The sequence below is a fragment of the Dermacentor variabilis genome, chromosome 2 (genome assembly GCF_050947875.1).
Source record: "Dermacentor variabilis isolate Ectoservices chromosome 2, ASM5094787v1, whole genome shotgun sequence".
In the NCBI taxonomy this organism is placed as follows: Eukaryota; Metazoa; Arthropoda; class Arachnida; order Ixodida; family Ixodidae; genus Dermacentor; species Dermacentor variabilis.
The window spans coordinates 21,273,993-21,289,438 of record NC_134569.1 but is presented as its reverse complement, the minus strand read 5'-3'; the positions used below and the strand labels follow the sequence as shown (position 1 = coordinate 21,289,438).

Below are 15,446 nucleotides of genomic sequence, written 5' to 3'. Positions count from 1 at the left end.
GTTATGTCAAATTGTGGATCATTTTTGTTTTTATCTACTATAAAAGTTCTCCGGAATAAATTACTAAACATAATACTCTCATTTACATTCTTTCATATATAATATTGTAGAAAATTTTGTATCTGTGCATAATGTCTTCAATTTTGTTAATGTCTTTAGTAACAATGCATTCACTGTATACGATCACAACAGAATAAAATGCAAACAGTTGAGTGTGTAGCTCTAGATACATGCTATGCCATCTAATCCCCACCAACAGTGAATGTGGGCACATGTGCACATGCACAGATAAGTTACGGAGTATGTGACCTCAGGTCTTGCTCTTATTTTTTCAACCTTTGTTCACCTTATCATAACTTCATGCCGGCTGAGTGCTGGAAGCCGCTGCTTTCATTAATAGTGCAACGTGCTAATCCAAGCATAATAGGAAAGCAGAGGCTTGCAGTGCTTTACCAGTACGATATCGAAATTATGATAAGGTGAGGGATGGTTGAGAAGGTGAGACCAGGACATGGAGCCACGAACTCTATAACTTTACTATGCATGTGTAGCAGTTTACCATGGTCATCCTCAGATGGTGCAGCATGTTCCCAAAGCAACATACTCAGCTGTTCGTGTTTAATTTCATCATTACAGCGCCTTGCTCTGCAGCATATGAATGTATGCTATAGGACCTTTTTTTCTGTTAATGTATGCCTGCCAGTCAATGTGCTCACCTTTGTAGTTGTCCCATCCTATAAAACTTACTGCACTAATAAAAAATTAACCGTGTTAATTTATTGACTAAATGAATATGACAGTAAAATTTATGTCCTTGTTAACAATGAAAAACCAAAAATTAAAGGTCTAAAATAACACTAGGGCCTGTACATATTTCTGTTACTACAGGGGAACAACGCAGAAAAAGCACCAGTGGCCTTCTTTGCATAGAATATCACAATATGAAGGAAGCTTATATGAATAGGCCAAATTGTCATCTATAACCAAGCAGCATAACTAATATGAAGGAAAAGCTTGAAATGCAATCCTTGAACTAGTGAGAGTGTGTTTTAGTTTAATTGTGCCGCATATGTTCTAACACTCTCCAGTGTCTACAATGTTAAATGCTCATTGCATATCTTTACATGTTAACAACAGCTGCAGATTTCACATCAATTATCCATTAAAGAATAGGCTTAAATTTTCTGATTTTTAAATGTCAATTAGACAGTGGAACAGGCCTCCTGACTCTGTAAGTAGCTTGTACAGCGCAGGTAACTTCAAAAGTTCAGTTAAAACTGCATTTACCTTAACCTGTAATAATGATTTTTGCTAATTACCTGCTCTCTATACTATGTACTATTTCTTCTGCTGTCTTTCCTCCTCCACCCTCATATAGAGCCTGCTATCAGAAATTTAATGGGCAGTGAATGGATTAAAATTAATGTACTAATTATTTAAGACAATTACAGCACAAATGACATAATGCTTTTAGTAGTAGAGTTCTTGACATTCTTGGTCTGGTGGCACCAAATATGCCCTTATGTGTGTTACATATGTGTGTTATATATTAAACTCATTGGAGTATGACATAGTAGTGATATGATGGCCCCTGCACAACATAATACAAACCATCTGCAAGAAAGCTTGCTACAGCTCAACGTCATCCAGGAGATTTCTTTGTGCATAAAAAACCCGGTACCTACCCTTTCTAATAATAGTACAAACAATCTGAAATGTAAGAACACGAAAATAGAAAAAGGAGAGATGAATGTGCCAACACAAACTCACAGGTGGACATTGTGCCAATTTTTCTGCAGCCACCATCTGTACGTTGAGATTCCGGCTCTGTGATTTGCCTCTAGACTTGATCAGGCGTTGAAGGACCTCCATGGAAAAATCATAAAAAGTACAGCTTAAACATATTTGAGGCACTCCATGTGTAAAATTGGTGTTAGCTTATACTCCTCATAAAGATAAATTATCACTTGTCAAAATTTAAAGCTATCCAAATTGAGTGAAACACGACAATCTAACACAGAAAATTCAAATAAGCCCAAGGCACACCTTTTATGCTTCCTCCTATAGAAACCCAAGCGGGTACGTATAAAGCCAGTGAAACGTTTTCACACAAAGCGCCATCTGGCACATGCAGCTGTTGAATGCGGTAGTCATGCAACATAGTGAGTATAGGCAACAAACACTGCCATGTAATGAAGCGGTGACTAAGTATGCTCAGCTGTTTTGTTTAGCCTTTACTAAACACAAGGGCGAGTTGAACTTGAGCTTCAAATGAGACTCCATCAGCAAGAGAAAAGAAAAAGAATGGCAACTAACCTTTGGTGAGGATATCTTGACATACACAATGATCGGTGCTAGTGACGTTTTGGCCAACTGAGAGGGGTGGTTTATGGTATCACAATCAAGGACAACCAGTTGCAGCGTCCGTGCCAGTTCGAATATTCGTTCGATTTCTTGTTGCACCTCCGCTGCAGTAGGAGAAAAGAAATGGAGACAACATGAAACTCCGTCCCTGAACAGACATTGTCACAGCATGTCTCTCTAATCAGCCTGCAAGCTGCACAGTAATGACCATTGGTGAAATGCCGGCATTCTTCTACTGCATCCAAACAGAGAGAAGGAGTTCCAAAGCTGTAATGATGTACTAAGCAGGACAAAGCAAAACCTTGTAGACAGCATGGTCAGGCTGTTGTAAAAAGTAATTAGGGTGAAGAAACATGAATGTTGCAATTTATGAAAACTGCGAAAAAAAATGTGTGGATTGTAATATTTCGGCCCGTTTTATTTTGGCTGCTACAGAAGGGCTCAGCTGCCTGGTAAAAGTGTTAATTTTGGGACATTCAAAGCAGCCATTCTGTGGCAGCTTTTTCCCCACTCCTGTAAAACACGCGGTATCTGTCCTGTAATGGCTGCTTTCCACAGCTGCCAAAAGGTGGCAACAGAAGTCTATGCTCGCGCACAGGCTTGGCGGCAGCTAGCGTCCCCGTAGACAAAAGCGACTTTGCGCTCTTGCTTAAAAACCAGGCAAGCAACTGTTCCAAGTGTTATCTTGAATGGTCATAAAATGTGATTCCTCTGGAAAAGCTTATCAAGAACAGAGAAATGGTAAGCACAACATCATTCTTGTACAATATTAAGAGAAAAATGCACATCCGTGCACATAAACATCACTACTCCTAGCAAACTTTAGTGTATGCTGTCTGCCTTTTCTGAAAGATGTTTTCTTTCATATCAAACAATTTTAGAATTGAAAAATTTGCCAGGTGTTCATGCATATACAGATTGTTTGAAGAATCTTTTTTTATTGCATCCAGTTAACAGTGGCATGGAGGAAATTTCAGCAGGGAAGAAACGTGCTACAACTGACTTGCCAGCAAGTTGCAGCAAACTTGACGCTATATGTTAAAAGGCAGAACCCGTTTCTTCTGTTCATCTCTCTTTTAATTGCGTATATATTTTCAAACCAAAGAACGCATGACATATACCCCTACAGAAGATACCAAATTCAACTCACACTTTAGAAAAAGAAAAAGAACGAAAAAAGGACCACATATCAATTATAAAAAGGCAGCCAGATGTCTGGTTGCTATCATTCGCAGGAGGAATCATTAAACGGACTGACAACTAGCCAGAATCTGTAGCAAGATGTCAGTGTAAATGAAAAGACCGTGATTTATACACCGTTCAGAATTTAAGTAGAAATTATCATTTTAAATTGGCACAGGAAGTCTCAAAAATCCGTAAGTGGCACAAACTGGCCATGGTATTTCAGATCTGGTATATGAGAATACTTTACGTAAGTTGGCTGTTATTAAGTGCCACATGGTTACTGTTTAAAATTGCTGTACTTGTCTTATTAGGACTTTGTGCTTTATTCTATGCTTATTACGAAGTAAAAAAAAAATATCCTAATGAGCGGTGCTGCCTTCGTGGTAACAAGTGGAGAAGCAGATATGCTCAATGCACGGCGCCATAAATGAGTATGTTGTACACGCGCAAATTTGTGAGTTAGTAGCCCAAGTTCTGTGGTCTCCGAGATACAAAATGCCATCGACACATTGTGCCGTGAATGGGTGCCAGCACAGCCATGAGTGCTGTCCAAATCCGTGTCCCATTGGGTGGCGCCCTCTGAATTTAAAATGCGAATCTTAGAGGCGATGCTTTCGCTTGTTGAATGCATTGCAAGCAATATTGAGAGCCGCAAACATGTCATAGACGTCGGGTTCTAGATATCACCTATAACAACACTACTGGCATATCCTACTACCAAGCTTTGCTTGGCTAAAAGAAAGCCTGGTGCATGCAGCCAGCAAAAGCATGGACTTTGATATTAGTTTCTGTTACTTGATGAAGTTGCCACTGGCATGTAGATTTGCACACCACCTATTCTTGTAAAAATAGTTTAACACTTCAGAAAACATGAACCAAACGAATATCACCTTGGTAAACAAAATATTACTTTCTTATACCTAAGGCTGCACTTGTTATCTGCTCCCCACCGACGCTGGCATGTAATCGCTATTGTGCTCACCTACCACTGTTTGCAGCATGTTTCTTGAGAACAACTACATCCTCAATGAATATTAGAGAATTCTGATAAAAAATGTTCAACATTTTCTGCATTATCCCTGTATACTGGACACTCAGAGCGGCAAGCTTTCCATTGCACTAGAAAAACCGGTACCATAAAATTTGGTTTTCAGTCCCTTCAAGGCTCGATACCTCCAGCTTTGCTCTCATCAACAAGACTGTATCTTGGACAGTGTCACTGTAGTACTGTCCAAACAGTCTAGTAGATGTCCAGGTCTGCATGGCTTCCTCTGGGTAAATGCTAAAAACCAGACGCTTCTTCATTCTTCAGACAGCGCAGTACAGAAAAACTACTAAAGAATCCACAGTTTTTGAGACAGAAATGTCAGCCTCGAGTCAAATTCCTGATGGTCCTTCTTATCCCATGCTCTTCATGCTTGCTTCTGCTGCTTTAGCAAGTTCATACACAATGAAAGTGATGCATAAAAAGTTCCTGGCCCCGGAAGAACACTCCACATTGCACAAAGGTGAAGCTAATGCAATGGCGCTTATGCAAAACAAGGAGCTCACCTAGGCAGCTTGTTCGGCTGTTTGAGCGTTCCATAAGTGCACGTTTACCGGCATTGTTGACGGCAGAGCGCTTTGCCAGTGATATGTCTGCAGTCACCCGAGTTATTATGATTCTGCAAGAATGCACAAGAATGATTCTGCAAGAATACTATGCAGCTGAACAAATATTTTGATTCCAAGAACATAGCTACAAAGAGTAAAAACAAAAACTCATTTGCACCATTTTATGTGAGCCTTAACTTGATGCCTTAAATTATCGATAACGTAACTGATTAACCTTAATATGATGAGCCTCACAACTTTTATGATGAGTAGTTCATTTAGAAACTGGATTTGCCAACTTATAGCTGTGCTTTGTGTAGATAGCATAAGAAAGAAAAGTCAACAAAAGGGTTATCACACTTTGACATCATGCAGCTAAGTTCACAGACATTATGAAAAGCAGATGACTCAGAATACTAATTTGCCTTAACCTTATAACTAAAGCATGTAAAATTAATTTTTGAAAAATGAAGTTAAATGTATACCCAGAATTGTTATCCTTTGCATCAGTATGTCTCATGTTCAGCAGCACATAAGTACACTTGTTTTGTTGTAGCTAGCCTAAATCACCCAGACAAAAGATATACGAGATGGAGAAACACATTTCACTGACCTGCCTTCAAAGCGGTGCTTAAGAAAATCGAACAACGCCTTCTGCATCATGTCTGTCACCTCGTAACCCTTGAGAGAGGGCCCAACCAGAACCACTGGTCTCACTGAAGGCACTACGTCATACGGGCTCAGGCTTTCCGTCTGTAAAAAAAATTCACCATGGACCACTTTCAAAATGTACATGACCATAAAATGCTGAAGCAATGGCTACATGAAACCACAGCAGCAAAGCCAGATGCTACAGTTGCTCAACTTTCCAAACAATAAGCAATTCACCACAAAATTATCCTAAGCACTGACATATCATGGTGGGTGTTTTTAACTACACATCTGAAGCTCCTGTTAAAGAATTAAACTAACAAAAAGCGTATGCTAAGACCCTAAAATACTAATAGACAGTCTTGACTTTCAACTACACCTGGAGTAAGGCGGCAACAGTATTGGAGGGCACAAAATTTTGACCCCTCTTTAATTAGCAGGCAGATAAAATTAAAGATGTGCAAGTATATTTAGAATTGTATTTAGACATACAAAGATAAGAGATTTTTTGGAGAAGACTCTGACCTTTTTAAAGAATGGTTTCCGTTTTTCCTTGGCAGGGAGGGTGGTGATGACACCCCGACCAAGCTTCGTGTTGCCGGGACTGTCGCTTTCTTCAACATTGCTTTCCAAACCATTCTGGTCTGCATCCGAGCAAAAGGATTCAGCGAAGCATGTGCAAAGGGCAAGACAGCACTAAATGCTTATGCACTGCGAGTGCAGATGCAGTGTTATATACAGCTTAACGGGTCTCAGTGACCTATGAATGTAGCCACTGAGGCCCATAGGGCTGTGTGGGCAAAAATGCAGTATGACCTTTGCAACAGCATTTCAGTTTGCAACAAGTTGAAACTGTTTGCAAAAACCAGTTCAAATAACACCAGTCTGTTGTCCAACTGAACAAAAAAAAGCAGGCCTAATAATTCAGCTCCCATTAGCACACTGATAATCCCTGTTCTTGTATAAATTTATAATGCTTCACATACACAGGATGATGACACTCGCAATAACCTGCAACAGGTCTATTTGTGCTAGGAGCATCTGCATTCTTGTCTTGCACTTCATATCACTGTCTTCACCATAATGAAACTATAGATTATTATATTTACCCACTCTTCTATGCAAGCAAAAGCATCTTAACTGAAGTGCAACTTTTTGGTCTCCAACGAACATTAACCTTATAAGGGAAAATTCATTTCATAACGAAAACCCTATGGTTTCTTCACCATTCTTGCGAATCCAGCAATAATATACATATATAAATTCAAAAAAGTTATACAAACTAATTAAGTGAAATAACCATGACCTATGTGTTTTACCACATGGTTAAATTGTGCAGTTATACTTTCGTATATGAATCATCTCAGGTGAACACAGACTGCACTTGCATTCCAGTGGCCACATTGTCAAAGTAAAAATGTTAAGGTCTGTGAACTGACCCCAAGAACACTTCTACAGGTTCTTTCTGTGTCCTGCTCTCAGTTTATTTTTCGTCAAGAGGAGTAGCTGCCATCTCTAGATGGGCTGAAATCTCCTATGCACACATTTCAATAATTAAAAAAAAAAAAAAGAAACACACAGGAGCAGTTCTTTCCAACCTGGATTGCTTCTAAATGCAATTGCTCATTTTTACCAAGTGCACTATGCAAATAGAAAAAAGAGAGTTCCAAAATAGAGAACACTCTACAATAATGACAAATGCTGTGATGGCTCATGTCTTGCATAAAATGCAACTGTGTGTCTATCCTCAAAGAGAAAGTTTCAGAATAGTAGCACCGCAAGAATGGAAGGTTACTAGAAAGTAGTTTTGCATGCTGGAAGTGCTTTGAAGCTAAACTGGCAGTCATGGATCACTTTGGGAAGGTGCATTACTAAATGGCAACATACAAAAAATGCTGATTTTAAACAACAACATGCTTAAACAACATGCTTAAACAATAACAAAAGTGAGAGGAATAGACAACACTACCAGTTACGAACTAAAATTTCACACTGTGGCAGAAAAGATGAAAGTCAGCATTTATACTGTCCTTTTTGTCTCTCAAATCCACATTTCTTGTGCCTGCTCTTAAAATCACGGATTCTTACCAAGTTACTCAGCTTTCTGTTTTATGCGCAAGAAATATATCAAAAGCTCTAAGCTAACTAGGAAGAATCTAGAGAGAGAAAATTATCAGACCTACCAGGAGTAGGTGGCGTTGAACCCCTGTAATTTGGGGACAAGAAAAGAACAAGTATATTAGAATATTCTTTCTGTCAGTATAAATGAACATTACAAATTTAGTACAAAATTCACATTAATGTGCAGCTACCCTACATGAACTCTTTGCACAGAAAAACAGTTGGGAGAAAAGAAGGTGTGCACCGTGCTGGAATTAAGTTGAGTCATCTATTATGATCGAATCAATGTTTGATGAAAAGTTAAAGAAACTACATAAACATACAAACACAAGCAAACTGACAAGCACATATTCACTTTTATTATTCCATACTGGCAGCCACAGCAACTGAGCAGACATGTCATTAGCTACAAAGCCACCACTTTAATTAGTATGTTGTAATGAAAGTTTCGCTAATACAGTAAAACCTCGTTAAACCATACCCGCTTAAACAGTAGTTTCATTTCAAAAGTAGTAAATTCAAATCACTGAATCAGCGGCCATTGAAGATAATGTGTTTTGTATCCGCATAAACAGTATCAGCTTATTGCGTGCACATCGCTTAACACGTAGTGTTCCCACTTTTTGTCGCGCAAGCACAGCGGTGCGTCATCTCCATAGGGCGGCCTGGCAGAACAACAAGCCTCAGAGATCAGAACGGCCTCCAAGCGCCCCGTGAGTTTGCGCGTGAAGCCACATCAACATAATTTTGGCGCCGTGTTAGAGAGCGTTGTAACGTTGATTCTTCATTCTATGGCGTTGTAGCGTCGTGCAAAGAAGGACTTGCGTCATGCCGAAGCTCGGATAAAAAAAGACGCGGACTGCTCAGCATAGAAGAAAAAATAGACATCGTTTGTGCTATCAAACGCGACACGAAGAAGTCGGCACTGGCACGCGACAAGTATCTAGTGCTGGCTACGGTGTGTGGCATTTAGAATGCGAAGAAGTTGCTCGGCAGCACGGCTGCGACCGCGAAGAGATGTCGGCTACGAGGTTTGACTTTTCGCCATCGTTGCCTGTGTTGTTGCCGAAGTGTTCACCAACGACGGTGACGAGGACGATACGGAATGCGACAGCACGGACAACAGTCGCAGAAGCTGCACATTACGTCAGTTTCATGAATGCAATTGCCACGACGAGAACAGCACCCTGCAATGAAAAAGGCGCCCAGCGACTTCTGGAGCGCTACCGCCTGCGTGCACGGAGAACATGCAACACCGAGGAGGAATCTGCCGTGTGAATGCTTGGCGAGAAGAGGGGGCTGGCTGAAAAGCTGGCTCGCAGCTTCAGTAATATCAGTGAACGATTTTGATCACGATCAAGCCCGATCTGGATCGTAATTCTCGACTGCGATTGGCTGCCTCGAGCCAATCATGACTGAGCCGACGACAGGCCGCTGTCGTCACTGCTAGGCCGCCGAAAATCAAATGAAAATATCACTTTTGTCACGCGAAGTGAATAAATACTGCATGTTCCCCCCCCCCCCTTTCATCGCATTCTCCGAGTTCCGTTTCTGACAGGTAAGTGGGCAATCTCATGTTATTTTGGTTAGGCAGTACTACAGCTTAGTACGCACTTTTTCCGAGATCCTGCCAACTACGGTTTAACAAGGTTTCACTTGCTATGCTATGCAGTCGAACCCACTTATAACAATATTCAAGGGCCACGAAAATTCCATTGCTATAACCGATAATTGCTACTACAACCGGGTTGCATGAAAAAATCAAAATAGGGGGATGGCAGAGCTGGTATGAGAAAGCTATATAGGCAGGGGGGCCAGTGCCCCTCCCCACCACCTTATTCCGCCCGGCTGTTGATTGTGCTCACTCGTTTAACTGCTTCCTGGGCGATCCGATCACGAGTAACAAGCCGCGGCTGTTGGCGTTAAAGAATGGCACTGCAAAAAGGTGTCACGAGTGGCAAGCAATATGCGAGCACTGCTGAGGCATCACTTTGGTGGTCCCAAAAGGGGCCTTTTAAAAATTGCGAGAAGGCTGCCGCAGCAGCCTGTCAGCTTGAGAAATCCAGAAGAAATGCTGAGGAGAGATCGCCACAAGCATCTCGCCACGTACTTCTCACTGGCTTGCATGAGAAAGGCCTATGTACGTCAGCCATGCACGCTTTACACGAAACTTGCCGACATCCTTCTCTAAGGCACCCAAGCGCTCTACGTAGTGCAGCGGAAGGTTCCTCATGGAAACAAAGCTCCAGAGGGACCGAATGATGCCGGGCCTCCGGTGAGGACAACGTTGAGGCAGCCTGCCCTACTGCGTCATCACTGCCATCCTCGCCATTGCTATCCGATGCAAGCACGTTCGCGACGATCGTATCATCGGTTAGAAGTACTTCCAAATCTTTAGCCATGCACTTTCTTTTCACCGGTAACACGTGCCTTGCCGATGGTCAGTGGGCGAATCAGCCATCTTCCGTTTCGATGGCGAGTCAAGCGAATTTGAGAAACGGGGGGGCAAAGAACAATTTCGACACAACCAACAAAAAACGCGAGCGATTAAGCTGTTTGCAGAACTGCACGGAATGAGAAGCCGGCGAGCAACATGGAGCAATCTGCTTGTGGCACAGTTGGCGCGGTCCATTTGTGTTTCTGACGGTGAGGTGGCATAGAGCTATGAGAGCAGCCCATTCGTGTTCAGAGGAGCGGAAGGGCGACGGGAGAGAGTCACGCGGAGATGGCTGGAAAATGAGCGCGCTGACCGTTGGAGCAGCGGCCTATCATGCAGCAGCTCAAATTTCTTGTTTTTTCTTTTTCTTTTCAAGTATTTCGCATTTCACTACCTTTAGGCTTGGACACCCAGCAGCCAGACTTCATTGTTATAACTGACAATGTGGCATCGGGGCATTGTAGTAAATGGGTCATTTTACCATGGAAAACATACAAAAGTCGACGGTGCAGCAGCTTCTCATTGTTATAACCGATATAGTGTTAAAACCGATATCGTTATAAGTGGGTTCGACTGTAAATAGTTTTTCAGGTTTTGCTGTTTGCTAGGAACCTATGGCCGTATTTTGCAAGGATTCTGTCCCTTTCTACTCATATGACACATTGTCTAGCATATAAACATGCAGCAATGTCATATATTAAAGCTCTAAGGTCAGCCAAATTTTCATTCCTTAATTGTACACTTCCAAATTTATTGAAGACTAATGCAAAGCGCTTCTGGGAAACCATACAAGGAAATAACTATAAAACTGGAATATCATTGCTGACAACTTCTGGGGACACAGTACCTGACCTATTGTGTTCTATTGTGCTTAGCAATACCTTCACTCAGTCATTCTCATCACCTCAGATCCCTCATCCGATGCCTGAAGTAAATTCAACTAACTACCACTTCATGGATCTTATCGTTTTCGACTCAACCGATATCAAAGCCATAGTACAGAAATTAAAGCCTAAAGCATCATGTGGGGTAGATGAAATTAATACTATATTCTTACAAAACACAGCAGAATACTGTTCAATCCTACTAGTATGCATTTACTCCCAATCTTACAACTCTGGCACCTTACCGTATGATTGGAAAATTGGCAAAGTAATCCCCATTCACAAAATTGGACCAACCCATGATCCACAGAACTATAGACCTATTTCACTTACATCTGTACCATGCAAAGTTATGGAGCATATAATATACACACATCCAGTTAATTTTCTTGAAGATAGCAACTTCTTCACAGTTATGCAGCATGGATTCCGTAAAAACTTCTCCTGTGACACTCAGCTTATCCTCTTCACTAATGTCCTACGTGCCAATTCAGATTCTGGTTTTTTAACAGACTGTATATTTCTCGACTTCTCTAAAGCGTTTGACAAAGTGAACCATGCATTGCTTCCTCATAAATTAGACGTTCTAAACATAGACCCCTCCATAATTAATTGGATTCGCGCGTTTCTGACATCACATGTTCAATTTGTAACCACTAATGACGCTAACTCACCTTTAGCCCCAGTTGACTCCAGCATCCCGCAAGGGTCTGTGCTCGGTCCTTTATTATTCCTAATTTATATTAATGACTTGCCCACTCACGTTTCCTCGAACATTTGTCTATTTGCGGATGACTGCGTCTTGCATCGTAAAATAACTAATTCTTCAGACATTCTACTAATTCAGGAGGATCTCAATAACATAAATGAGTGGTGTCGTACATGGCGCATGGAATTCAACATTAGAAAGTGTAAGACTATGAGGATTTCTCGTACTAATGTGATCTGCCCCACCTATATGCTAAATAACGTCCCACTAGAATGTGTAACGCCATATCAATACTTGGGGGTTCACATTGCAAGCAATCTATCCTGGAAAACTCATATTGATCACATAACATCTAAGGCTACTCGTACACTGGGATACTTTCGTCGGAAATTTTCTCTAGCGCCATCATCGCTAAAACTCTTATTGTACACAACTTACATTCGTTCAAAACTAGAGTACGCATCATCAGTATGGGACCCTGGTCATAACACCCTCATAGCCTCTAGAGGCAATACAGAATCGATCAGCCCGTTTCCATTCTCACCAACTGCAAGTATCACTAACATGAAAGCTCTCCTACACCTCACGCTGTTATCAGCCCGTAGAAAACTATCTCGCATATGTCTTTTCCATAAAATCTACTACCACAACACATATTTACATTCTATTTTTGTTCAACCACCACCATACATTTCATCTCGCATTGACCACCGCCAAAAGGTAAACATTCCGCACTGCAACACCGTCGGCTATTCATATTCATTTCTTCCCCAAACGAGCAAACATTGGAATAACTTACCCGCATTACTTACAAGCATAACTGACACCAATAACTTTAAAAGCACACTTCAAAGCTTCATGTTATAAATTAATGTTGCGTTTGCTTGTTCTGCATAATAACTGCTTTTATGCTGCAATTTCAAGTTATGGCTTGTATTTTTATATGGTATGTTCTTTCCTTTTTTTTTACGCCGTGTATTTTTGCCACGCTCACAAGTTTCTATTTACCATTGTTATTATTTTGTATACGATGTTTTTTGTCATGTTGTTTGCCTTCCTTCCTTATTCTATGATTTGCCTCTGTATTTACTTTGCCCCTCCTCTCTGCAATGTACAACTGTACCTTGAGGGTATGATAAACAAATAAAAATAAATAAATAAATAAATTTCTTATAATCTGTCTCACTGAGCGGCTAATCCCTGCAACAGAGGAGGCAGATCTTTATGCAAACTAATGTCAAATGGAAACAAAATAGCAAATGACAGCGCATGTGTGGCCCTTGTTACATTCGACCTGCAGAGGCTGGTGATCTTCGGGGAAGCGACAGTCCCCAACCAAACGGTGCCACCAAGTCTACTGCGGTGACTCGCTTTGAAAGGACGACAATACGTCAATCCCCAGCCCATTGGTGCCAACCATGTCTGCAGTGATGACTTGCTTTGTAAGGACCACAATGCTCCGCGTCCCCAACCAAATGATGCCGGGATGTCTACACGCAGTCGGCAGACCACGTATTGTTAGTGGATTCGCCGTCACGGCTGTTCGGTGTGCATTTCTCTTTCAGTCATGTTAGACTGATCAACTTTAATATTCTCATGTAGATACTGTACATAAATCCTAGATTCCTTGTTCTCAATGAGAATAAGTCTCTGCCTTCAGCAACATCCTCAGCGTAGATCAGTTGGACGACGGCATGGGCCAGCTACCATCTATTTCATGCCCGACCCCAACCATTACACCCTGCACTGCCTGGAAAATCTTTCATTAAACTTCAGTTGTAAGTGAGCACCTGTCCTGTCCCCTCTGTTTCCTCCTGCCCGTATTTCCACTCAACAAAACTGCGTGTTACAAAATATAGCTCCCGTACTACATCTACTACAGGTTTTACTATTTATGATATTAGATATACTGACTCAATATTGTGTGAAGCTACATGGAACAATGTTCCAATGCGGTCACACATTAATCTTGGCAGGCACCGCACATAACCTGAAAACGCTCAGAGTACCACAACAAAATGTAGCCAGTAAATGAATAAATGCAAACAAATCAACACCTACCTTGAATGTAATTTACTGCTGCGTGTTTGCGTTTGCTGTAGAATTAGGTTTTCCAGTTTGGCTGGACTAGGAATGAAGCCCATGTCACAGCCCTCTTTCATGAGACGGCCCACCCACCAGTCATTGTTGAATTTCTGCATGTGCAATGGGAGAGCAGAACAAGTGTGATTAACACGGCGCACATTCACACACATAATGTGGAGGCTACTAACCGATCTCTACACCTCTGTCAGTTCAGATTCCTACTATACTACATGCAAATTAAATGCAAGGTGCTGGATGTTTCACAGCCTGCAACTAGAGCTGACTACCGCTAATTTGAAACTAACTAGACAGGAAAAATCCAAATTGGTTTCTACGTTGATAAGAAACATAGATATGACAAAAGAAAAGATATGCAAGAGCCAGAATTATAAGCTGCTGCTATAGCATCGTGACAGGATTTTTCTCCCATAATTTTTGGTTTAGTGTCAGCAGATTATGCCCCTATACTATATACACAAACAGACAAACACAAAGAAATAAGAACGACAGTAGTTGGGCATGAAGATACAAAATGTCATTCATTCACACTATGTGACACTTAAATTAGAAGAAGCATTAAACATTCATGGGTGCCCTTTTGGCACATTATAAGAGTCAAAAGGTGGGTCTAGTTAAACAACACCGAAGTAATGCACATCAGCCAGACTTGTAACTCCCAAGAACGTGTGTCGAAAATTTCGGTATTTGCTGCCTAGAAGCAAACTTCTAATGCATATACAGCCATACAAGAGAGAATGCAAAAAGTAGGTGTAAATGGTACTCAAAATTTTGAAGAGAATTTAAGAAAGCTCTTGACATACTAAGCACCCTGTCCATTTCTTTTCTTTTGTGGTGTATGTGTATTTGCAATTAATATGTCAAATACGCACCGACTAGGCCCTTAGCAAGACCTTCAAAACTAAGCTCTTAGTCAATACAAACTTGATTCAAGAGCTTTGGCTGTAATGTTTGATTGTAGCCAAATATTTGTGCATGCAGTCAACTTCAGTCAATATGGCATTATACAGCCAACATCTTTAGTTAACTAAATCACACCATTAAATGTCTGAAAGGTGCAAGTGTTTTGACAGACAGAGAAAGCACAATATTTGCAAGTTGGATTTCCAATAACACATGATTCAGAGTAGTGCAGATGGCCAATGACACAAGTTAAAAATTATGTACGTTGTGCCAAAAGTGCTGTCCATGGTGAAATGAGCATGGGAATGTCAAGCTACCAACAACTGGTATTTACTTCAAGAAGAGTGGTCTAACACCAAGGGTGGCAGTGTTGATGCAAAAGGTGCATGGCCGAGTGATCACACGCCAACATTGGTGCTCATTCTAGTTCAATGAAGTCAACACGAAACAGTTTGCAAACACTTACGCCCATGAAAAACAAAAATTTTGTACCTGG

At 41.1% G+C, this 15,446-nt stretch overlaps 1 protein-coding gene across 5 annotated transcripts in view; it reads right to left on the bottom strand.

Annotated features, from left to right (window-relative positions):
- Positions 1-15,446, bottom strand: part of LOC142571486 (voltage-dependent L-type calcium channel subunit beta-1-like) — a 125,003-nt gene that overhangs the window by 25,102 nt on the left and 84,455 nt on the right. For all 5 annotated transcript variants that reach the window (XM_075679876.1, XM_075679880.1, XM_075679877.1 and 2 more), the window contains 7 exons: positions 14,006-14,139; positions 7,977-7,999; positions 6,319-6,437; positions 5,756-5,895; positions 5,101-5,213; positions 2,317-2,468; positions 1,771-1,866 (listed from right to left, as the gene is read on the bottom strand). In XM_075679876.1, coding sequence (XP_075535991.1) covers positions 1,771-1,866; positions 2,317-2,468; positions 5,101-5,213; positions 5,756-5,895; positions 6,319-6,437; positions 7,977-7,999; positions 14,006-14,139 — 777 coding nt within the window. The remainder of the gene's footprint in view (positions 1-1,770; positions 1,867-2,316; positions 2,469-5,100; positions 5,214-5,755; positions 5,896-6,318; positions 6,438-7,976; positions 8,000-14,005; positions 14,140-15,446) is intronic.